This window comes from Monodelphis domestica, chromosome 3 (genome assembly GCF_027887165.1).
Source record: "Monodelphis domestica isolate mMonDom1 chromosome 3, mMonDom1.pri, whole genome shotgun sequence".
Lineage (NCBI taxonomy): Eukaryota > Metazoa > Chordata > Mammalia > Didelphimorphia > Didelphidae > Monodelphis > Monodelphis domestica.
This window is the reverse complement of record NC_077229.1, coordinates 289,826,309-289,853,629: the sequence shown is the minus strand read 5'-3', so window position 1 is coordinate 289,853,629 and position 27,321 is coordinate 289,826,309. Positions and strand designations below refer to the sequence as shown.

Here is a 27,321-nt window from a genome sequence, read left to right as displayed (position 1 = left end):
GAGGTATAAGTTGATTATGTATACTGATTACATGCGGAAACTAGACATGTAAATCTGGGAGATTTCTACATGCTCGTTTCCCATGGGAATCAAAGGGGGAATTGTGCAATTACAATTTGAACCTTAGAGCTACAATTCCCAGCTTCCCATGTTCTTTCTCATGTTATGTGCTGATGTAGGAAGGATATAAGTTTTGTATAGCCCTGCCTCTTTCTCTCTCTTGCTGTGATTGGGTTTGGTGGAGGTGGCATGAGATGTGAGCCAGAAGATTTTTGCTCACATGGTCTTAATTTTTTTAGATAATTAGGTTTTTATACTTCTATTACCTTTTTATTCCTTCTACTTCAAGTTTATTATTAGGAAAATACCAATATCATAGCTTTATATAATTGACTAAGTTGAAGTCTCAATGGGTATTTGATAAAGGTATATTCTTGTCTATAAGAAAAAAACATATACAAGTTATATGGCTAGAAGCAACAAGGGTGGTCAATGAGAGATGATGTTTTTAATCATCAACCTAAATCCTGATATTTTCTAGCAATTACTGGGCAACATGGACCCAATGCCTACAGCAAAAACAAAAGCAAACCTCTCTATATATCTCTATGGAATAAAGGTAACAGAAGGTTGGAGAAGATGTAATAAAATATAAATGAAGATTAGTTGGGAAAAAAAGTGATGTTTAGCCTGAAGAATAGAAGACTGGAGGGGGGGATTGTAGGGGGTGGTCATAATACCTTGCTTCAAATATCTGAAAACTAGCCACATGGAAGAGGGAATAAACTTCTGGTTTCTTGACTCCAGAGGATAGAAATAAGGAATAATGAGTCAAAGATGCAGAGAAATAAATTTAAGCTTGAGGTAAAGAAAATTTTCTTAATAATTAGAAGTATTAAAAAGTAGAATGGACTACTTAGAGAACTAATAAGACTTCCTGTCACTGAAGGTCTTCAAACAGTAACTGGACGACCACTCGTGGGACATACCACAGAGGTACATTGTTCAGGTACAAGTTGGATTAAGTCATAGGAGTCCCTTTGAAAGCTGAGAAAATCTGTGGAATATGAAATCTGAAATGCTAAAAATGCAAAGAAAAAGGTAATACTTGAACAAGACATGAGGGTTAAATGGATTTTTAATGTCTCTATTTCTATTTCAGTGAGGTATATTATGCCAGAAGGAAGGATTTGGTATCAGAAAGACTTGGGTTCATATTCTATCTTTGATACTTAGTGGCTATATTACTATTCACAAGCCAGGTAACCTCTCAGAAATTCAGTTAGCTCTTAAAACTAAGAATTTCAGATGGATTACACTCCATATATGAGGAAGAAATTCCCTCCTATTCCCCAATAACAAAATAAAATAAAAGTCCTTTATTGATTGACATAATTTATACCTGGCAAAGTTATTCCACTCAGGTGAGCTATCAAAACTAGATTATTTGAATTATGAGCCAACTGGGCACTATTTGATAGTAAGATTATAAATGGAAAGAGAGTAAAAATCTTAAAAAAAAAACAAAGAATCATAGACTAGTAGTTAGAAAGGGACTTAAAGGCCATTTAGCCCAACCCTTTCATTACTTATATGACAAAATTTAGTAAAGTGATTGATTCAACTTTACACAGCCATTCATAGGCAAAGAAGGAAGCATTCTAGATTTCATTTTCAGTTTCATCTCAATTAGTTTTTCTACTATGCCAAAAAAGACTCTAAATAGGTAGTTTTGCTGTGTGACCCTGAGCAAGTCACTTAACCTCAATTGCTGGCTCTTATCACTCCTTGGAATCAATGCTGAGTATTACTTCTAAGACAAAAAGCTAAGGGCTTCAAATAAATAAATAAACAAACAAACAAATAAACAGGCAGTTTTGGGTGGATGGGGTAAGATACTGTATACTCAAAAGTATAATTAGTTGAATGAATTGCTAAAGATGATATCTAACAGATACCATGAATATGCAAGGAGTGCCAACCCTACCATTTTGGAGATGAGGAAACTGCAACAGAAGGGCTAATTAATATGATCGTTATTATTATCAACAGCAGCAATAATTGGCATTTATGTGGAGCTTTCAAGTTTATAGAGCAATAAAACATCTCAATGCAGGCTTTCAAAATTACCAAAAGGTAGGCACTACAGGTCTTAAATATACTCATTTTACAAATGGTAAAACTGAAGCTCATAAAGGTGGAGTGATTTCCCCAAAATCAAACAGAGACAAAGGAGAGTACCCCGGTTTTCTGACATCTACTAAATGTTAGGCTCTATACCAGCAATGGTAAACTTATGGCATGAGTGACAAAGATGACATACAAACCGCTCTCTGTGGGGCAAGTGGCTTCCCTTCCCCCACTAAATTCATTACCTGAAAGGCAGAGGGACTCTAGTAGAGCTGCTCCTTTCCCCTCTCCAATGCGACTAGCATTTTTTCTCATCCCCTGGCCCTCTGCCCAGTAGCCAATGAGAGCACTTTCTCCCTCCCCTATGTGGGGCAAGCGGAGAAAGGTCCCAGGGTGTGCCTGGCACTTAAGGGTGGGCAAGTGGTCATGGACACAGTGGGGGGAGGGATGCAGGGGCAGGCATGGAATTAATTCTGGGGGTGGGTAAGGGTGTGGTGGGGTACGCTATCTCTAAAAGGCTTGCCATCACTGCTCTACCAATGTCGTCTGTCTAACTATTAAATATTAGAGTTGGAACATGAACCTAGGTTTCAAAACTAAGTCAAAGATAGGAGAGACCCTGATTCTATAGGGCAAACAAAAGTGCTATAAGAGATTACTTCATTGTTTTCCAAGTAGAAAAAAACTAGTGAGAAAAATAACTTACGAGAAAGGCTCCAAGAAGTTAAGTAAAAGAGGAAGCAATCAATTAAAAGGAGAACCTTGATGCAGAGTGAAATAGGCAGAACCAAGAAAGCACTGTACACAGTAACAGCAATAATGTGGAATGATCAACTATGACTTAGCTATCATCAGCAATGCAATGATCCGGGACAATTCTTAGGGACTTAGGACAAAGAATGTTATCTACCTCCAGAGGAAAAAAACTGCCAGATTCAGAATGCAGATGAAAGCATGTGATTTTCTTCAATTGTTTATTTGGGTTTATGTTTGGTTTTATAAGATTACTCACAAAAATAAAAATTATGGAAATATGTTTAGCATGATTATACATGTATAACGCTGATCAAACACCTGTAGCACTGGGAAGGGGAAGAGAAAAAAGAGAAGGAGATAAGTTTAATCATATAAAAGGAAAACTTATGTAGAAATTTGTTAATAAATGTAATTGGTAAATGTTTTTTAAAAAGGAGAAAAGAGAGAACAGGAAAGATTCTTATTAATGCTATGAATCTGTATAGAGTTAATAATTAATGAATTAATAAGGAACCACTTATTAAATATATATTACATACATAGCACTATACAGTCATTGCTCTGAAGTGTGAATTTTAAAACTACTCTACCCTACTCAGACCATACTTTAGAAAATTGATTTAGCTATCTCCTGATTGTAACAATGAAGACACTCTAACAGAATCGGGAATGTATTGTAGTACTTTACATTACTCCACTCTACTTAGACATACTTTAGGGGAAGATAAAGTTGTAATCTCCTAATTGAACAATGAAGGTACTTAGTTCTCACCTTATAGTGAAGCTAGAACTTTAAGCTAAGTCTATTTTTAGACCTTAATACATAAAGGGGTTAAGTAACTATAAAGGCTAAATTAATCACAAAAAGGTCAAGTAACTAACAAAAGGTGAACTTAACAAAGAAGTGTTAAGTAACTCAAAAATCTAATCAAAGAACATGAGAACTAAAAGTATGAGCAGTCCTGGAGAAAGCCTCTGATGTGATTGGTAGATGTGAAAATTTAGAGGTGGAGACACAAGGGTGAAAGGTCTATATATATGGGATTTTTCCATCTCTCCTGAACTCTTTCCCCAGAAAGTTGGATCTGGCTCATCACTTCCTATGAGCAGCCTGGGTGCCAGTTCGATGCTGGAACTCAGCCTGGAGGAGCTCACTCAGACAGCTTCCTTGAGATAGTCTTGTGGTGGCTTGGGTAAAACTGACTTCCTTTTCCCTTGGGCTCAGGGAGGCCCCTTTGGCCAAGGCCTTTAACTTCTGCCTTCTCAGCCTGAGCCTGAGCCAGAGCAGTTTAAATTAACTCTTTCCTCTCCCTCCCTCTTCTCCTTAATTCCTTCTCTTTATATTAATTAAATCACCATAATTTCCAGCTGACTTGGGTATTTTATTATTTGGGATTTTCCCTGGCGACCAATTAATTTAGATTTTAAGTCACAACTATAAAATTATCCTTTACAGAAGTGGATCAAATTCTATTGGTGGGGCCAACATACATAGGTTTCAGCTACAAATCAGATGGAAACACTGAGGTAGTCTCTATATACTTGTGAGACCGAGGCTTTCTCTCATACATTAAAATAGATAGAAAGTACAGTGTGCTTTAACACTTGGCAGGATCAGAGAAAGAGTACATACCATAGAAAAAGAGAAAACAGAAAAACCCACTTATCACTAAATTTAAAATTTTTAAATCTATATAGTGATAAAAGTGGAAATTTTACCTAAGAGCAGTGATAACAGGTCGCATGAGAAAAAAGATTTCCATCTAGTGGAAGAACCCAACTAAGATGGACAAGAAGACTTCTATTATGGGGCTTTCTTGGCATTGCCTTTATGTCTGATCACTTTATGCTGTATAGTTGAAAGTAAACCATAAAGTCAAAATAAATGGCTCTTCCACTCAAGAAAATCTAGTAATCATGGACTGTCATAAAAAAGGAAGTGAAAAATATAAATATAACAACAATAATGTGAGTAAATTCAAAACCCAGCTTGTCTAGATGGATTTGGAGTTAAGAGTACCAGGAATGAATTCCAGATCTACCACGTAGTGAGAATTGTGTAACACAGACACATAACTTTTCATGTCCTAGTTTTCTCAATTGTCAAAATGAGATGGATGGCTTAGAAGAATGAATGAATGAATGAAAAAGTATTATAAAGTGACTATTATATGTCTAACATTATTCTAAGGTCTAGAGATACAAAGCAAGAGACAGCCTCAGTTTTGAATGACCTTATATATTAACGAAAGAAATAATGCATATAGAAGAGGGATGACCGGGGAGGAGTACTCTGATTTAGGAAGTTAGGGGATGGTGAGTGGCGTCTGAGAGGGTAGACCGACACATGCATGCTTTTCAGTAACAATTGATTTGATTATGGTTCCAGAACTAGGCAATAGGGGTAAAGGAATAGAAGTCATAGCAGGGCTAATAATTTGTAATGTCTCTTTGTGGCTTTGATATTTATGATTCAATTATTTTGAAAATAGTAAAATACAGGGGCCAAGGAGTTCTATGTCAACAGTATATATTTTCTGATCATTAAGGTCTATCAAAAGACTACTCTCTTCTAATCAACAATTTCCTCTATCTTCATATATTGCTTCAAGCATACCACAAAACTACTCCAAAAAGCGACAACAGTGGGAAAAAAGGATATGTTAATAGAAAACTATAAAGTAAAAGAGATAGAACATCATTACATTCAAACAAAAATAGAATATTCCACAGTGGCCCTATCCTGATGTCTCAACATGGCATCAGGCTCTGGTAGATCTAGCAAGCTTTAGGAATGTCTTCTGTAGATGCTATCATCCCAGGATGATCCTAAGCATAAAGTAGAGAATTTTATCCTCAATTTAGCTATCAGGAACTTTTTTTAGCTTCACTTCACAAAGTTGTCTATCCCTATGTGAAAGGATGAGCTGTGTAACCATAAAGGGAATAATCCCATCAGTAAAATCGCAGATTTTTAAAGGCATAGAGAAATAATGCAAGATGCCAAGAAAATGCTATCCTTCATATTAATTTGTAATTTCAGCATGACTTTGGAATGAGACTCTCTGACAGAAGGAGACTAGGTATTATTGAAAAATCTGTAAGTGACTAACAAAAGAAATGTGAGAAAATGTCAGCAATCAGAAGAGTTCTTGGAGATAATGAAGCTGTAATGATCCAGGAACTGTCTCTTTAAGAGATATTCGACAGTTACTTTCCCACATATATACATAGGGATTTAAATACACCATATGCTCTCATCCACAGGGACATACACGATCTATATACAAACAATTAAGACAGCCATCTTATGTTCTAATTTTATTCCAATGGTAACAGAAAGAAACATCCTTTAAAATTCTCAGATGACTGAAAGATAATTTACCAGTGAAAAATTTCATCCCCATAAGCATAGGCAGGTGTGGTCATTTGACTAGAATGCAGTTATAACCAGAGATAACAATTAAGTTACTAGAGGCTTCATTTTGTTTATAACATAGTTATCACTTCATAAACAGAAACTAAGGCTCTATTTGGCTAAATATCACAAATAACAAAAATAGCCAATGCCAGATTTTAGAAGAAAACGGAAAACATCTTCCAGGTACTATGAATCTTTAAAATGACTACAATAACAAAAAAAATCATCAACAATATTTTGAAACATATTGGCCAAACTGAAATAATTAAAAAAAGCTAACTAGAAATTGGTACTAAATAAAAGTATCCATCAAATTGATATGTAAAGGCAAAAAAAAAAAAACACATCCTGGTAAAAGGCAAAGCTGGGATTTCTCTTTTTCATAGTACCACCAGAAAACAAAGATGTTCCTACCCCTGCAAGAATATGGCAAACCTAAAAGAACAAATACAAGCATCTGTTTACAAAATTAAATGAGATTTAGTTAATTTAGAAATTATCCAAAACAAGAAGAGCCACAATAACAGTGACAATCATTCAAACATGCTTTTGTCAGAAATGGCAAAAGAGTTCAGTCAAGCAGAGCTAAATGCATGAAACTAAATGAAAAATGTAAATGAAATAATAAATCTGACAAAATGAGAAGAGTCTGCAGGTTGAAAAGAAGTTCAGGAAAAAGAAGAAGATCTGAATATGCATGACAGCATTTTAATTGCTTTCCTATTGGGCAATGTGCAATCACATTTTATAGGTTCACAGACTAACTTCCATCAAATACTTTGTAAAAATAGATTTTTATCCTCATATACCAAACACAACACACTCAACTACAACATAAGTGCTTGAGAAGTAGATGTAAAAGCTAAAAAATGGTAAATAAAAGCAACTATCATTTTGACAACTGGTTTCAACTAGATATATCCAAATTATTTTCACCTCTCTCTTCCAGCTAAATGAAGGTAAAAGTAGGAAGAAGAATGTGGCTCCTGGGAAAAAGGTAAGTTTTTATTAACCATATGGTAAATTTTTATGTCAAGAAACCCACACTTCAGACAGGAAATGTGCAAAAAAAAAAATTCAATAATCAAATCAAGACAAAAAATTCAGTGGGATGTTAAGTGTGTTTACATTCTATGCCGAAAAGTATAACTATAGGCATTAGTTAATTCTTCAGAATGACACATGGAAATAGTGTCTTTCTCATTATTAGCACACTAGTTTCTGAACTGCCAAGATATTAAAATGTTATTGTGATACATTTTTAACTAATTCAACTACTGTTGCCTGTAGCTTCACAGTTTGTTACATTACAGGAAGTTTCCAACATGATAACCTTCAATATTTACTGAGCCAGTTAGTGAGTCAGTTAGCTGTGCTTTCATTCCATGCCAAAGAATGAACACTTCATTCAACTCAGGTATTTGACCTTTTGTGTCAATGAGAACAAAAGAGGATAGAGAGAAATCATGGATTTTTTCTCTACAAGAAAGTAAGCTCCTGGAAAGCTGGTACTGTTTCCCCTAGGACCTAGTACAACCAACCGGTATTTCATAAATGTTTGCTTAATTGAATGACTCAGTGAAAATCTATCAACTCCCCTGAAAACATGACCAAATATAGCCAATTTGTATATATTATATATGAAACCTCAGAAGAAATCTTTGGAAAGAATGTTTCTTTAAAAATTGAAGACAATAGATCCATCTTCCCTCCACTCTTTCATGGGATGGTAGGCCATCAGAATTTAAGAGAAAATATATTTGTAGTTCCCTATAGCTAAAAAACTTATATGAACTTCCCAAACCAAGTATGCCATTTATTTAAATAAAAGGTAAATGGACTTATTAGGCTATTTCTCTAGCTGAGGAATTATTGAAGAGTCAAGGATTCCTAAAGAGCTGATGTTTTCTACTGCATATACGACAAAAATATCGACATACACACAAAACTTCTCAATTTTTGGAATCCAAATAAGAATACTTGTGTAGCCAAATGGAAACAAAATTTCAAAAAGTGTATGTATGAAAAGCAGTTCTTTGGTAGCAATAAGAATAATATGTAGAAAATTTTGAGTAATTAGATGCACAAATTAAATCCTGGTATGGCAAAACATTTTTATTTGGGAAAGGAAAATTAATACACCAATAATTCAAATCAAAACATTTAACTGGAATACATTTAAGTATAGTGAATGTAAAAGGAGTCAAGATGCTCAGTCAGCTAGCAAGCCTTTAACATGGAGAATGATTTTTCTTTCTTTTACTTTTTTGTTCCAACTTTTGTGAAGTAATGAAAGAACTACAAGGAAAGACAGAAAATTTACTTATTTATTTTCTCACATTATAATGATCTAATAAGTAGGCAAGCACAACATTAGTAAATAGAAATTCTTAAAGAAATTGAGATTTCCTGAAATTTCTTATAATTATTCTCTCTAAAGAAGTTTATTGTTCAAATTAAGCTTCATTATCATGACAGGGTACAGTCACTCACCTTATACAATGAGAAGTAGAGAGGAATGGCCTATGTTAAAAAAACAAACAAAAAATAAAATTTAAAACTATCCTAAAAAATTTTAAATACAAATTTGCTTAATAAAGGTAAAAATACATGTATCATTTCTAATATTTGAAAATGTAAGATAGGGGTAATATGGGAAAAGCTTAATAGAAAAAAAACAATAATGTGTAAATATTAAGATATGTCATTTGATATGGGAACCATCAAAACAATCTGATACTGGTTAAGAAATATAGTGGAGTAATCATGGCTGCAATCTAGATGCCACACGCTTCCTCTCCCTGGCACCGAACAAAATAGACTACATCAAAGGAGCATAAAAATCACCTTTGGAGGATCAGAAGGACTCCCCAGTACTCCCCAGTACACCACAGAGGCGAAGGTACGTGGGGTTTGAACATTTCCACACTATGATAAGAAGGAGGGAAAGCTTGCACAGAAACGTGAAATGAGCCGCCCTTCCCCCTCCCACCTCCCCCACCAAACCAGAGTGAGCTACCTGAGCTCTCACTGGGACAGCGAGTGAGTGGGGAATGTCTCTGTCGGGGGGTGGGGGGGCACTCCAGGGTCCTTGGGATCTAGGGACTGCCAGGAAAAAACATCTCAGGGCAGTTTCACGGGAGAATCCTACGCTGAGCACGGGCCATGGAGCCTTACTCAAGGCGGTGCTCTGAGCATCTGGGCGGACCTAAACACCAGGGGCAGACCACGCACTGATTATCTGGATGGAGCTGAACACCTGGGCACTTTGGCTGTGATAAGGGGACCAGCGCTCTAAGAAACCTCGGAGGCTGGGAAGAACTAGTCTGAGGCAACTTAAATTCAAAGAAAACCCGCCCATATCACCTAGACCCCAGACCAAAAAGGAAAGGGGAATAAAACCACCAAAGGGATGGCTCACATGGCCCAAAATCAAGGCTCCAGGAAGAAAGGGAAAAAGGTGACTATTGAAAACTTTTATGCTGGAAGTACCCAAGGAAAAGAAGAGAAAGAGGATGAAATAAAAAAAAAATCAGAACATGCCTCCCAAAATGGAAACTATCAACAAGCTCTGGAAGATCTCAAACTGGAACTTACCCAAAAGATGGAAACCTGGAAAGAAAAATGGCAGAAAGAGATCAGTGTTCTAACAGATAAGACTGCTCAATTGGAAAAAGAGCTCGAAGCATCCAATAGAAGGGCAGACAAAGCTGAAAAGCAAAACCAGTCCCTAACGACCAGAATTAGGCAACTCGAAGAAAGTGAGATCATAAAACAGCAAGAATCAATAAAGCAAACCCCCAAATTTAATGAATTAGAAGAAAACATAAAATATCTCACTGAAAAGGTCACAGACTTGGAAAACAGAAGAAGAGACAACCTCTGAATTGTCGGTCTCCCAGAAAAACCAGAGATAAACAATAAACTCGATATTATTCTACAGGAGATTATAAAAGAAAATTGCCCACACATTCTGGAGCAAGGGGGCAAAATAGAAATAGAAAGGCTTCATAGAACACCCTTTATATTAAATCCCCAAAAGACAACCCCCAGGAATGTAATTGCCAAATTCAAGAGCTTCCAAGAAAAGGAGAAAATCCTACAAGAAGCCAAGAAGAGGAGTTTCAGATATAGGGGGGCTCCCATAAGGATCACACATGACTTAGCGGCTAACACACTAAGAGACCGCAAAGCATGGAACACGATATTTAGAAAGGCAAGAGAGCTGGGTCTCCAACCAAGAATCAACTACCCAGCAAAACTGACTATATACTTCCAGGGGAAAGTATGGGCATTCAACAATATAGAAGATTTCCAAGCTTTTGCTAAGAAAAGACGAGAACTTAGTGGAAAATTTTATATCCAAGCACAGAAACCAAGAGAAACATGGTAAATATGAAAGAAAGGGAAAAGGAGATAAATCTTATCTTTTTCTTTAAGTCAAACTCTCTTCTATAAGGACTATATTTACAGCAAATTATATATATTAATATGTGGGGAAAATGTTTTGTGTAACTCTCAAAAATTGTATGCATCATAGAGTACTTAGAAGAAACATGCATAGGGAAAGATTGGGGCATTAAGAAGATTTGGGGAAAGTGGGGGCAAAGAAAGGAAAAGGGAGGGGGGGAACCGTCGATAACACTAAGATTTACTTCAAGAAATAGGGGGGGACTTAATAGAATAATCTTTCCCATATAAAGATACACATGGGAAGGGGAGGGGAAGAACTCTCATATGAGAAGGAGAGGAAGAGAGCGTGAAGTGGAATTACTTAAACCTTACTCTCAGTGAAATCAAATCTGAGAGGGAAGAACATCTAGATCCAGTGGGATCCTGAATTCTATCTTATCCAATAGGGCAAGAAAGAAAGGAAAATTAAGGAGGGGGTGGGGGCAGGGAGTATAAAAAGGGAGGGAAGGAGAGGGGGGAGGGGAAGGGAGTATAAAAAGGGAGGGGCTAGAAAGGGAAGCATATCAAGAAAGGGGACTAGGGGGACTGACCTAAAATAAATCACTGGTTCAAAAGAAGATAGCTAAAGAAGAAAGGTCAGAACTAGGGGAAGATATCAAAATGCCAGCAAATCCACAAATGACAATCATAACTTTGAACATGAATGGGATGAACTCACCCATAAAAAGTAGACAAATAGCAAATTGGATTAGAACCCAAAACCCTACCATTTGTTGTCTTCAAGAAACACATATGAGGAGGATTGACACTCACAAGGTTAGAATTAAAGGTTGGAGTAAGACCTTTTGGGCCTCAACTGATAGAAAGAAGGCAGGAGTTGCAATCATGATATCTGACAAAGCCAAAGCAAAAAAAGACCTGATCAAAAGGGATAGGGAAGATAAATATATTCTGTTAAAAGGGAGTATAGACAATGAGGAAATATCACTAATCAACATGTATGCACCAAATGGTACAACATCCAAATTTTTAATAGAGAAACTAGGAGAATTGAAGGAGGAAATAGATAGTAAAACCATATTAGTGGGAGACTTGAACCAACCACTATCAAATTTAGATAAATCAAACCAAAACATAAACAAGAAAGAGGTAAAAGAGGTGAATGAAATCTTGGAAAAATTAAGAGTTAATAGACATACGGAGAAAAATAAATAGGGACAAAAAGGAATACACCTTCTTTTCAGCACCACATGGCACATTCACAAAAATAGATCATACACTAGGTCACAGAAACATGGCACTCAAATGCAGAAAAGCAGAAATAATGAATACAGCCTTTTCAGTTCACAAGGCAATTAAAATATTGATCTGTAAGGGTACATGGAGAGCCAAATCAAAAACTAATTGGAAATTAAACAATATGATACTCCAAAATCGGTTAGTTCGAGAAGAAAACATAGAAACAATTAATAATTTCACTGAGGAAAATGACAATGGTGAGACATCCTTTCAAACCTTATGGGATGCAGCCAAGGCAGTACTTAGAGTGCATATATTAACAAATTAGGGAGGACAGAGATCAAGGAATTGGAAATGCAAATCAAAAAACTTGAGAACGAACAAATTAAAAACCCCCAGAAGAAAACCAAACTAAAGATCCTAAAAATTAAGGGAGAAATTAATAAAATCGAAAGTGATAGAACTATTGAGCTAATAAACAAGACTAGAAGCTGGTACTTTGAAAAACCAGACAAAATAGACAAAGTCCTGGTCAATCTGATTTAAAAAAGGAAAGAAGAAAGGCAAATTAACAGCATCAAGGATGAAAAGGGGGATCTCACTTCCAATGAAGAGGAAATTAAGTCAATCATTAAAAACTACTTTGCCCAACTATATGGCAATAAATATACCAACCCAGGTGATATGGATGAATATTTACAAAAAATATACATTGCCTAGACTAATAGAAGAAGAAATAGATTTCTTAAATAATCCCATAGCAGAAAAAGAAATCCAACATGCCATCAAAGAACTTCCTAAGAAAAAATCCCCAGGGCCTGACGGATTCACCAGTGAATTCTATCAAACATTCAAAGAACAGCTAACTCCAATACTATACAAACTATTTGACATAATAAGCAAAGAGGGAGTTCTACCAAACTCCTTTTATGACACAAACATGGTACTAATTCCAAATTAAAAAGTTTTTGTACAAACAAAACCAATGTAACCAAAATCAGAAGGGTAGCAACAAATTGGGAAACAATCTTCATAAAAACCTCTGACAAAGGTTTAATTACTCAAATTTACAAAGAACTAAATCAATTGTACAAAAAATCAAGCCATTCTCCAATTGATAAATGGGCAAGGGACATGAATAGGCAGTTCTCAGCCAAAGAAATCAAAACTATTAATAAGCACATGAAAAAGTGCTCTACATCTCTTATAATCAGAGAGATGCAAATCAAAACAACTCTGAGGTATCACCTCACACCTAGCAGACTGGCTAACATGACAGCTATGGAAAGTAATGAATGCTGGAGGGAATGTGGCAAAGTGGGGACACTAATTCATTGCTGGTGGAGTTGTGAATTGATCCAGCCATTCTGGAGGGCAATTTGGAACTATGCTCAAAGGGTGATAAAAGACTGTCTGCCCTTTGATCCAGCTATAGCACTGTGATCCAGCTATAGCACTGTTGGGTTTGTACCCCAAAGAGATAATAAGGAAAAAGACTTGTACAAGAATATTCATAGCTGCACTCTTTGTGGTGGCCAAAAATTGGAAAATGAGGGGATGCCCATCAATTGGGGAATGGCTGAACAAATTGTGGTACATGTTGGTGATGGAATACTATTGTGCTAAAAGGAATAATAAAGTAGAGGAATTCCATGGAGACTGTAACAACCTCCAGGAAGTGATGCAGAGCAAAAGGAGCAGAACCAGGAAAACATTGTACACAGAGACTGATACACTGTGGTACAATTGAAGGTGATGGACTTCTCCATTAGTGGAAATGCAATGTCCCTGAACAATCTGCAGGGATCCAAAAAATACTATCCACAAGCACAGGATAAACTGTGGGAGTAAAAACACAGATAAAAAGCAACTGCTTGACTACAGTGGTTGAGGGGATATGACTGAGGAGAGACTCTAAATGAACACTCTAATGCAAATACCAACAACAGGGAAATGGGTTCGAGTCAAGAACACATGTGATAACCAGTGGAATCGTGCGTCCGCTATGGGAGAGGAAAAGGTGGTGGGAGGGGGGGAGAGGAGGAAAAGAAAATGATCTTTGTTTCCAGTGAATAATGTTTGGAAATGACCAAATAAAATAATGTTTAAAAAAAAACTAAAGAAATATAGTAGAGGATTAATGGAAGAGACAAGACACATAACATATAACAATGGTAAATTAGTATTTGAAAAAAATTCAAAGATCCAAGCTTCTGCAAGAAGTCACTGTTTGACAAAAACTATTGGGAAAACTGGAAAACAGTATGGCAGAAATAAGACATAGACAAATACTTCATATCATATATTATGGTAAAGGCAAAATGGATACATGATTTTGAAATAATGGGTGATAACATAAACAAATTAGGGGAACACAAAACCGTTTACCTTTCAGATTTATGGATGAGAGAAGAATTTTGTCAAGGCAAGAGATTTTGTAGGTAACTTTGACTACATCAAATTAAAAAAAGTAAGCACAAGCAAAAGTAACAAAACCAAGATTAAAAGGCAAACAACAAACTGGAAAAAAATCTTTATAGCAGCAAGTCTCTCTAACAAAGCCATTTGTTAGACATCACAGTCATTTGCCAAATATACAGAAAACTTTGTCAATTCCATAATGTTTCAAAGCATTTCCCAACTCACAAATGGTGAGAGGGATATGAGCAGGCAATTCTCAGGTAAAGAATAGTATCGTTAATTCTACAAAAAAATGGTACAAGTCACTATGAGAGAAATGCAAATCAAAACTCTGAGATGCCATCTCATACTTATCAGACTAACATGACCAAAAAAAAAAATGATAAATGTTGGGGAGGGGTGGGGAGGGATGTAGAAAAATTTGAACATTATTACAATGTTGGTAGAGCTGTGAACTGATATAACCATTCTGGAAAGCAATACAGAACCATGCCCAAAGAGCCATAAAACTAAGCCTATCTTTTGACCTAGCAACATTACTACTAGGTCTATATCCCAAAGAGAGTAAAGATAGGGGAAAAGAACCTACTTGTACAAAAATAATTATAGCAGTTCTTTTTGTGGTGGCAAAGAACTAGAAAGTAAAGGGATAAATCAATTGGAGAATGGCTCAACAAGTTGTATCTGATTGTAATGGAATACTATTATGCCATAAGAAATGAAAAATACAAAAATTTCTGGAAGACTTGCATGCAGTAATGAAAAGTGAAGTCAGGAAAACACTATACATAGTAACAACAATAATGTATGAGGATCAACTATGAATGACTTAACTATTATCAACAAGACAAGGATGCAAGTCAACTCCATGACAAAAAAAGAATATCCACCATAACAGAAAGAAAAGACAATGTCTGAATGCCAACTGAAAGTACCATTAGTTATTTTAGTGTATTCTTTCACAACATGACAAACATGGAAATATATATTTCCCTTACTGGTGATTTGAAACATTCTTTCAAATGATGGTTGTTGGTTTGTACATCTTCTTTGGAGAGCTGTTAGCTGATATTCTTTGACTATTAACCTAGTAGAGAATGCTTTTTTAATCTTATGTATTTGTAACTTGTTTATATAGCTGGGGAGCCAGAACCTTATCAGGAGTATTTGAGACAAAGATTTTTTTCCTATCTGAGCACTTCCTTTCTTAGCCCAGTATCATTAATTTTGATTCTGTAAAAACTCTTCAACCTTACATAACCAAAATTATCTTTTGTATTCATTTCTAGTCTTTCTTGTACATTAAGAATTGCCCCATTAAACTATACTATAAAGCAGTGGTCATCAAAACAATTTGGTACTGGCTAAGAAACAGAAGGGAGGATCAATGGAATAGACTTGGAGTAAGTGGCCTCAGCAAGACATAGTCTATGATAAAACCAAAGATCCCAGCTTTGGGGACAAAAATCCACTATTTGCCAAAAACTACTGGGGAAATTGGAAAACAGTATGGGAGAGATTAGGTTTAGATCAACATCTAACACTCTACACCCAAGATAAACTCAGAATGGGTGAATGACTTGAATATAAAGAAGGAAACTGTAAGTAAATTATGTGAACACAGAATAGTATACCTGGGAGACCTTTGGGAAAGGAAAGATTTTAAGACCAAGCAAGAGTTAGGGAAAAAATCACAAAATGTAAAATCAATAATTTTGATTACATTAAATTAAAAAGATTTTGTACAAACAAAACCAATGCAACTAAAATTAGAAGGGAAGCAACAAATTGGGAAAAATCTTCACAACAAAAAATTCTGACAAAGGTCTAATTTCTCAAATTTATAAAGAGCTAAATCAATTGTACAAAAAACCAAGCCATTTCCCAATTGATAAATGGGCAAGGGACATATATAGGTAATTTTCAGATCAAGAAATCAAAACTATCAATAAACACTGAAAAAAAATGTTCTAAATCTCTTATAATCAGAGAAATGCAAATCAAAACAACTCCGAGGTACCACCCCACACATGGCTAAGACTGGCTAAGATGACAGCAAAGGAAAGTAATAAATGTTGGAGGGAATGTGGCAATATTGGGACATTAATGCATTGCTGGTGGGGTTGTGAATTAATCCAACCATTCTGGAAGGCAATTTGGAACTGTGTCCAAAGGGTGCAAAAAGACTGTCTGCCCTTTGATCCAGCCATAGAACTGTGGGGTTTATTCATAGCTGTACTCTTTGTGGTGGCAATGAACTGGAAAATGAGGATGTCCTCTGATTGGGGAATGGCTGAACAAATTGTGGTATCTGTTGGTGATGGAATACTATTGTGCTCAACAAAACAATGAACTGCAGGGATTCTATGTGAATTGGAATGACCTCCAGGAATTGATGCAGAGTGAAGGGAGAAGAACCAGGAGAACATTATACACAGAGACTGATACACTCTGGTACAATAGAACATAATGGACTTCTCTATGAGTAGCAATGCAATGATCCAAGAATTCTGAAGGACTTATGAGAAAGAACACTATCCACATTCAGAGGAAGATCTGTGGGAATAGAAACACAAAAGAAAAACAACTGCTTGATCACATGGGTCAATGGGGATAGGATTGTGGTTATAAACCCTAAATGATCACCCTAGTGCAAATATCAATAATATGGGAATAGGTCTTGATCAATGATATATGTAAAACTCAGTGTAGTTGTGTGTCGGCTATGGGAAAGGGCTCAAGGGGAGGAAAAGAACATGATTTTCATAATCTTAGAAAAATATTCTAAATTAATCTATTAAAGAAAATTAAAGAAAAAAAGAATTTACCCTTAGCTATACAAAAGTCTACAATCTTCTCTTCTAATTTACTAGTATGGTTTTTGATATTCAGGTCATATCCATTTTGAATTTATAATGTCATATGGTATAAGATGGTGACCTAAACCTAATTTCTGAGAATGGCTTCCAGTTTCCCCAACAATTCTTGCCAAATAAAAATTGCTTCTGTTTGGGGATTATTGAATTCACTGTATTACTAATTTCAGTTTTTTTCTGGATCTTCCTTGTTTAATCTTCTTTTTATTGACTTTCTTTGTTTTACTAGTACTGAATTGCTTTGATGATGATTGCTTTGTAATCTGAAGTGGGAAAATGCTAATCTTCCCTAGTGTCTACATTTTTTCATTATTTTCCTGGATATTCCAGATCCTTTGTTCTCTTGGCTTAACTTTGTTATTATTTTGCCTAGCTCTATAAAATATTACTTTGGTTGTTTGTTTGGTATAGCTCTATCTAATTCAGCAAATTTATTTGGGCAGGATTTTTATTTTTATTATGTTATATTACCAGTTTGGGGAAATTCCATTCAATGCACATTTGTTTACCTCTGCTAGGTCCTTGATACATGAAGATAAAACAAAAACAAATCTTTACCCACAAGCTTAAATTGTAAGCTTGGCCCAGCCATAAATACTGAATATGCTTCTAGTTATTTAAGTTGCTTTTCATTACATTATATAGAATTTTATAATTACATCTATACACAGGTATTGTGTGTGTATATAACTGTACTTTTATTGTCCAAATAAACTGGTAACAAAGTGATTAACTGAGGAATGATTAAATAAACTGTGGTATATGTAATATATTACTACTTGTGTTAATGTAATGCTACACTGTAAAAAATAATGATAAAGAAGAAAAACATGGAACTATTTGGGACAGGTAGGTGGCAGAGTAGATAAGAATGTTGGGTTTAGAGTCAGAAAAGGCTGAATTGAAATCCAGGCTTAGATATTTACTAGATGTGTGACCTTGGGCAAGCTGTTGTTCATCTCAGTTTCCTCACCCGGAAAATGGGGGTAATTATGGCGCCTATCTCCCAGGGTTATTTTGAGGATCAAATGAAATAACTGTAAAGTGCTTAGCATAGTACATGGCCGGTAGTAAGTACTATATGAATGTTAACTTTTTTTTAGCAGTAACAGCAATAGCAGCAGTAGTAAGAATAGATGGATGCAGATAAAAGGTAAGAAACACAAGAAAAATGAATAACAACATAACAAAATAAGGAAAAATAAAACAAAAAATTAAGAATTATATAATTATATTTGGCCTTGGAATAAAAATAAAGAAGTGTGTTTCCTTTTATTAGTAGGGTAGGGGTGCATGGTTTGGAATGAAGATTATACTGTCAGCCATAGTCACTATATTTGTCTTAATTAACTATTGTCCTTTTTAAAAGGGAAAGCTTTCAATGGTATTGTAAGCAACAAGCAAGTAAGAGAGGGGTATATACCTAAAAATGACAGTATGATGTAAGATTGACTTTGGAAAAAAATTTACCTTCTACCCTAATACCAATTCTAAGACAGAAGAAGAGCAAGAGCTAGGCAATTGGGGTTAAGTGACTTGACGAGGGTCAGTCAGTTAGGTACTACTATCTGAGGCCAGGTCCTCCCAACTTCAGACCCAGTTCTCTATCCACTGTGCTACCTTGGTTTCCCCTGTGTAATGTGAAATCAAAAGGTATTAATTAAAAATTTCAAGTCCAATGTGATTAATACACATATTCTTGAATGTTTAAATGTCCAAGGAAGAGAAATTAATACAGAAAAAAGCAAGTAGGAGAAGTAATGGAGGGAACAAGAAACAGATTGAAATAATACAGCTTTTCAACGGAGAGAAATGAATTGATAAAAAGCAATTAAACTCTGATTTAAAAAATGGCTTATGGCCATGAAAGTAAGTAAGAACCTTTTTGAATAGCAAAATGTTCTCATGTTGTGACTACTAAAAATTGTGCAGCTTACTCCTGCTCACAACAAAGCCCTTATACATGGTAGGTTATGGAATTAACTTCCCTTAAAGAAAAATAGTAAACATAGAAAAAAATTTAACTACAACTGAAAAAGGAATTCAAATAGGAAATTCTCTGGTCAAGGTTAGTCCATTTTGTTATTCCATGACAAAATCGTGTGAATGTTTGTTATTGTGGCAGAACCCTCATGAGAGCCATCATTTGCAGTGTTTTAGATAACTTGCATTGCTATGTTTTTGATACTGTTTTTAGTTTTTAATCAAATCCTAGTATTTGGGTCAGGAATCCTACCCAACCATGTAAATAAGGAAAAATAAGAAATCAGTTTGCAACTTCCTCATTAAAAATTAGGGGGCCTTTAGCTTTACTTTCTCCTAAAAGAAAGTTTCTTCACTATTTTTTTGGTGGAAAGAAAGTAGTAGGTAGTAAATGCATAACCTATGAAACTAATGTTTAAGGAGAAAAGCCAATGTTTATGGCATTAATATGTCTAAAATGTTTCTACATATAACATGACACATCATTTATTTGTAGAGCATAACCAGGAGTTGGCAGTGATAGATATGAAATAGTTTGGAGAATTCTACTCAATGCACATATGTATCTAATTTATACCAACACTCTGATAGGTCCTTGATATATAAAAACAAAACAAAAAACTCTCTCTGCATTTAAGCTTACATTTCTAAATACAGAAAGGGATGTTTAGGTATTTACAAGATTGATACAACATAATCTGGTTTGCCAAATATTATATCTATCCTTATTAAGATCTCTTCTTGCTCTATAAATGAATGAATGAATGAATAAAATGTCTTCTAAGACCAGGAGTTAGCAGTTCTAAGATCTAGGGTTGAAATTTGGGAAACAAAGTCCACTTGGTCCAAATTCCTCAAAATACAGAAAAGAGAACCAAATTCCATGGACAATGAGTGACTTGTTCAAGTTAATACAAATACTGAATGCACATCCTTTGCCTAGAGCCTGTGCTCTTTCCAATGGTTCCCTATTCTGTTCTTTTTCCTTGTTGGGGTACTTTGTTCTTAAGAGGCCTTGGAATTACCATTTTGCATGCATTTGCTTTTATTATTACATAAATATTGTAAAATGCATTATTTAATTGGTTAAGTCATCCAATAATGTAGCTCAATGAACAGTCAACAACAACAAAAAATTACTAGCCATCTACTATGTTTCTAGGCATTGTGCTAGGAGATGGGGATGAAAAGACAAAAATGAAATATTCTCTGCCTTAAAGGAGCTTACATTCTATAGGCAGGATAATATAAGAATATTAAAAATGTGTATACACAAAATATAAACAAACTACTTCTCTGAAGAACTGTTATGGCCGCCAAGCCCCAAAGTATTATCCTTTGAGGATGAACCTCTCAGATCTTAGTTAGGCTAGTTTTCAAATAAGACATTAATCAACATTAGACATTTAAAAAACAAACAGAACCTTTCTGGCTCATTAGGACCTGCCAGAGTCTATATACTGTGCCCAGAGTGACCTCCACATCCTCATAAGACATCTAAGCCTTTAAGGCAGATATATATTAAAGAGCTCTCTAAAATGCTTACTGATTTCAATATTACTCTATAGCCAAATAAGTAACTGGTAGCAAATTACCCACATAGAAAGGCACCTTTTTAATGCTATGAGGAACCAGGTATGGTAAGTAATTGTGATGAATTGATTAGTCCATGGTATTTATCCTTATCTCTAATTGCCTTACTAGTAGGGTCGAGGCAGGAAACAGGGAAAATTGTGTTTATTATTCATCACTTAATTAGTACTTTCTACATAAATGTCCATTAAAACATAGCATTGTACTAAGTATTTATTATATTAGATAGCAAGTATCTAGTCTACTAAGTGTTCACCAAAATAGATTCATTTCCCATCTTCAATAATTTTACAGCCTAAGTGAAAAGAAAAATAAACATGGATATCTGGATGTGCTTTCCAAAGTGAAGAAAAAGTTGAAATGTCAGGCTTATTAAAAGAACTGCAACCCAAATGAACTTTCACTTATAACTAAAGATTTAAGATTACTTATTTTTTCTTATCTTTAATCTTATGAAATTACTAGGATCTGTTGGGTAAATAGGTATTTCATTACATATATACTAACTCTGGAATAAAAATAATGGCATAATTTTAAAAATCAATATACACAGTACATAAAACAATCTCCATGCAAGGTCTGATTTATTACAAATAATGTATGAGCTACTTCTACTTGGGAGAAAAAATTAAATGTCCTTTTCCATTTGCATTTATGAAAGCTGTGACTTCTTTAAATACACACAGTGATGCCAACAGAGCCATCAAAAATCAATAAATCATGTACTCATGTGCTATAAAATGCATGACAAATGCATTGCTTTTTCTAATACAAAATTCTCTGCAAAGGGAACTGTGTAAATGTTCCATTTTATTTTAATGGTATTCTCCACAGTCAGAATTATGTGCAGTATAACTGAGTACAAAACCTCAACAGCACAAAACTGGATCGGATTTTGAAGAGGCTATGGACCAAGAACAAAGCAGTCAGTAGCTAGACATCTAACTCAAAATTTTAAAATACAAACAGTAAAAGAGACTAATTAGAATGGATTAGAAGGTAGCAATTAATTTTTCTGGACAGAAAGAATGGACAATTCAAGAAGCTGTTAGTAGGATCTGTGTGTGGGAGAAGAGTGATATGTAATGAGCTGCTTCCTTATACCACCCCAGAAAGCAAAGATGTACATTGCTGAAAAATGATGTTTATGACAGAACTGACAACACACTATTCATCACTGAGGTGCCATTTGGAAAAGTAATAAAAACCCAAATAAGACTCCACTTAAGTTGACATTTGTTGCACCAAGTGCCATCCATTAAAAAGGTCAAGAAAGACCTCTACAGGTACAGTTTATGAAAAGTACAAATTCTAGAAACTAAAGGAGGAAAAAAAAGCTGTCAAGTATATTATAGGAAAGTCTAAAAAATGCCACAAAACTTATCCTAGAAGGCTTAGAACAGTATTCCAACTTAAATGCCAGCAAAAAATCCTTCTGGCAGGTAGACACTGTCAGAATGAAGAAAACACCATATATATATATATATATATATATATATATATATATATATATATATATATAGGAGAAATCCCTTCTGGTTCTGTCTGACCTCTGACAGCAATTCATTTTCTTTGTTTTTGTAACTCCATCTTACATTCATGTTGGTAGCTTCTACTGTTGCTTCTTTTGGAGATGGCCCTCGACCTTCTACTGTCTATGACACCTCTAGGCATATATTCTCGTTCCTTCTTATTTATCAAAACATTTGGGCAAAATGAAGTCAGACATCTGCCCTTTCCTCTAGGAGTTCTAAATGTCACTAAGTATAAATAAAATTAAAATAGTATTTTTTCAAAGTAAACAAGGCAGTCCCCCAAAAAGAAATGAAGAGAAGTTAGTGCATATTATTTAAGGCACTTTACATTATGGAAGTAAACAATTATAATAAGTCAACATTATTAAGTACAAACTAAGAAAATATTCCTAAAGAAAAAGACTAAAAGAATCTTACTATCATTTATGGATTTGTGTGTTTGCATGATTTTAATATACTTCCCCATCAACACATTATATCTTAGGTTAAAGTTCATGTGGAAAAGATTATAATATATATACAATTATTCAATAATTTAAAGACAGACAATTCAAAAATTTACCTTCTGGTCAAAAATTTTATCAATTTTCAAAATATATTTTATGAGCATGATCTATTTTAAAGGAAAATGTTCTTAAAGTGATTACAATTCTTATTACAGATCTCAATTATTTTATTAACTTATTTTAGAATCTTTTCAATAATATAAATTATATTTAGAACTAAAATATCTACCTTTAGTTAGATGGGGAAAAAACCCCTACATATCTGTAAAGTGATTAGCTAATATTAAATCCTAATTTCTCTGATATGCTCAGAATATGGAACCATAAATATTAAAAGCTTTTCAAAAAGTTTGTGAATAAAAACATTTACCAAAAAAAGAAAAGAAAAATTACATATTTTCTTAGAAGCACAGGCTTTTTTATTGCTGTACTTCAATATTCCCTCAGGGCAAAGAAGCAGCTACTTCAAAGATTTATTTGATAAAGGAAGAGAATACTTGATTCCCTCCACCCTCCCAAACAATCTATTCTATATCTTAAGATAAAATTGATTCATTATTGAAATGAAAAATCATTGCTATTTTATGGATTAAACTAAAAAATTTAAATTGAGTAAAATGGTCCTAATTATTTCAAAGAAGCTTACTCATGTGTCATCCTAAATAATAGTTCTAGATCTTCTTATTAATAAAACTAGCATTTGAAAACCACAGCCAAAAACTTCTACTTACCTGTCTATCTACTTCTGGGAGCAAAAGCAGGAGGTATTGCTGAAAATGTTGAGGTAAGGAAGCAAACGTGTGTTTGTTTATTAATGCCCTCAGGTTAGTGTTCACAAGAATAGATCCTGGTGTTTCTATGTCAATATCCTCAGCTTTGGTCCATTTCAAGTGTCCTGTGGTAAACAAGCAAGAAGTACAACTTTACTGTAGACTGGTATGTGTGAGCTAAATATACATACACACACAAATTTGGCAATACATTCAGATTTCAATCTCTATTTAAAATGCTGATCTTTGAAGAGAATTTTAACACCTTCTTCCTTTGATTTTTTTATTTACACCATCCATCTTTTAGTGAAAACCACTTATATACTTTTAACTCAGAGTGGCATCTTCCAAATGAACAAATATGTTTGGAGTTCCTTTAGGGTCATGAAAGCAGGGGTCTAAGTATGTTTGGCTAAATGGAAACCCCTATATAAAATACTGCTTGGGAACCTAGGTTATAAACATTTGCCACAGATCAGTTGGTGGAAAAGTCCATTAAAAAACCTTCCACTGCACAACATTTAATGTTATCTGTTATTAAAAGGACAATGTCCTAAAAATCCATTAAAAAGTGAATCATTTCCACTGACAAAGTTGAATTGATATGGATCCTTGTAATGTTCTTATTATCTGAGGCTTCTCTGCATATATCTATGATGAGGTGAGCTTTATGACCCAATGCTTATATCTCCTCTGCATTTTTAATTATTGCATATTCTTCCATCTTTGTCTCATAGCAAAATAGAGATGTATTTTTAAGAATCTTCGGTTCTTTTGAGGTTACTATAATGACATTATAAAATAAATATCACTCAATCACCCCACTAAATTTTCCCGGTTGAAAAAAAAAAAGATATCTAGATTTCATAAGCTTCAGAAAATCTTTTGAGTCTTGAATATTGACATGTAAATAATAAATAAGGTGTTACCAAATATGAGAGTACAAAGTATCTTATATAAGACTCCAGACAGACTATGGAAAAGGGAAAAATTAAGAGATGGCTTTCCTTCCAGTTTGTTCATTCATTGAACAAGCACATAATAAGGGTTTACTAATATGTGTGAGGCTCCATGGATAAAAATGAACAGGAATATTGCCTTAGAAGTTAAGAAGAGGTCAACTAAGAGCTACCTTTGACATATGTTGGCTTTGTGACTGTACAAGTCACTGAACCACACAGTGCTCTAGGCAGATCTCAAAAATCATTAGATTCAGAAGGTTCCTCTCCCTAGAATTCTATATATCAATGACATTGCATGTCCAATCTTAATCACATATCCCTAATAAGTGCTAGGCATTGTAATGGATGTTGGGGTCACAAAGATAGAAACAGAACAGTATCTGATTTCAAAGAACATACATTTCCATTGGAATTATCTTCATGGAAATGCCTCCTTTTTAGGATGGTAATATCTTAATTAGAGCAAAATTAACAGTATTTTTTCCAACAGGTAGAAAAATTAAAGCCATGACTCTGACATATAAGGTATTTTATGTTAATTCCAAAAAAGTTTTTGGTTTAAACTTTCCAATTCAAATTTTTTTTAAATCATATAAAACATAGATCAAGGCAGATGAATTCCTGTCAAAAAGTAAGTGTTCAAAAGGCTTATATATAGAATCTTCTACTGTAGGACATTATTGTTAAGTATATAATTTGAATCAATTAGCTCATATGGTCATCTATAGATGACACTTTGCCTCCTTTCCAAACCCTAGAAGAATCTGCCTATATTTAGTTCCTCTCTCAATGGTCTCTTGAGGAAAACTAAAACGGTCCCTGAAAACAGAAATAGATGCTTTTATTTAATCACTTATAAGAGACAAAGGATTCTCCATCTAGGAGAGGGCCTACAAATATTCATTCAACAAAATAGAAAAGTAATTACTTTATACTGATAGTTATTTTACATTTAATGGTTAAAGCAAATATAAGAACAAAATACAAAGGTATAGAGGTAGGTCATTCAGTGGGTTGAGAGCGAGGCCTCAGACACTTCCTAACTGTGTGTCCCTGGAAAAGTCATTTATTACCACTCCCTAGTCAAAACCACTCTTCTGACTTGGAACTAATACACGGTATTGATTATAGGATGGAAGGTAAGGGGAGGAAGACGAAAAGTAAGAAGAGGAAGAGGAAGAAGAAGAAAGAAGAAAGAAAGTGGGGGGGGGGGGAGAAGGAAGGAAGGAAGAAGAGAGGAGGAGAAAGTATACCAAGGTTCCTTTAAAATGTTTACAACATAGTTGGAAAACTGAGATTAATTAGTTAAAAAATTAAAAACGAACAGTACATCTCAATTAAGTCAAGTATGGGGAATTAAAGGAACTGGTAAAGTGAAGATAATGTGATGGGATCTTTTAATATTTGGTCTGCTACAAACCCAAATTTTATATAAGCAGTTTGTCCATTTAACCCTCATCAGTGATTATCCTATTTTTCACCAATAATTATCCTATTGTTTGCCAATGTAAATTATTGTCAAATTGTTTGACTTTTCAGTAAGACAACTCTCTAAGGCCCTAAGTAGTGGAGATAGTGCCAAACTGCACTGGTTGAAGGAATTTCATTATCTAACAGCTCTCAATATCAATGAAATCACAGATCTAGTCCTCATCTCCAAATAGCATATTTGTTGTTATTTAGTCATTTCTGACTCTTTATGAACTGTTTTCTTGGCAAAGATAGTGAAGCAGTTTCCCATTTCTTTCTCTAACACATTTAAATGTGAGAAAATTGGGGCAAACAGAACTAAGTGACTTGCCTAGGATCATATTGCTGGTATCTCAGGCCACATATGAACTCAGGTCTTCCTGATTCTATGCCTGGCATTCTATGTATACACCACCTAGCTGCTAAAATAATATAGTACTTCCCTTTTTCCAAAGGAAAAAAAGCATTGACCATGGAATCACAAGCACTATGTTCAAATCCCACCTCTTACTTTGATTTAAAATTCTGTTTCTGATCCGTGGTAATCTTCTTGGATAGATCACTTGTTCTCTCTAGAGCCAATAATTTTTATCTGTAAATGAAAGGTGGGACTGAACAACTCCAGAGATGCCTTAAAGCTCACATCTATAATCCTATTATCTAAATTTGAAAGATAGGCATCCTTTGGAAAGGAATCTACCAATAATTTTTTCAATGTATAATGGGAAAACACTAATAAGATGAGCTACATCTCATTCCATTTTGGGGGAAAAATGTGATGGAATCCAAGATTTGAGGCAAATTCTGTATTGCGCCATTATATCAGGTAGACAATACATCTAATCAATTGATGAAATTGACAAATGTATTTAAAACATGGCTGAAATTGCAGTCAATTCTCAATCAAGTCATTTATTTCTACAAAGAGAAGATGTTCTGTTATCTGAATCTACAAATTTACCTGGCCATTAACTAGTAAATGAGTACCACTGGACAAAGGAACTGAGATGAAGAGAAAGTACATAGCCCAGTACAAACCTACAATTACCAGCCTACAGAAAACAACTCAATCAATATCCAATCAGTATCCTTCTTTTTATATGACACATCTACAAGTACAGTTATCATGACAAATTTCCAAGATATTTGTAAGAATATTTCATATTTACATGCAAAGAGAGTGGCTGCATGCTCCAATTCCCATCAGCTTTACAGATTAACAAATGTCACATTTCTCAAGTGTTGA

At 34.6% G+C, this 27,321-nt stretch overlaps 1 protein-coding gene across 10 annotated transcripts in view; it reads right to left on the bottom strand.

Moving 5' to 3' along the window:
• ASXL3 (ASXL transcriptional regulator 3) overlaps nt 1-27,321 on the bottom strand; it is a 245,000-nt gene that overhangs the window by 41,575 nt on the left and 176,104 nt on the right. For all 10 annotated transcript variants that reach the window (XM_007487186.3, XM_007487187.3, XM_056823860.1 and 7 more), the window contains one exon: nt 23,605-23,768. In XM_007487186.3, coding sequence (XP_007487248.2) covers nt 23,605-23,768 — 164 coding nt within the window. The remainder of the gene's footprint in view (nt 1-23,604; nt 23,769-27,321) is intronic.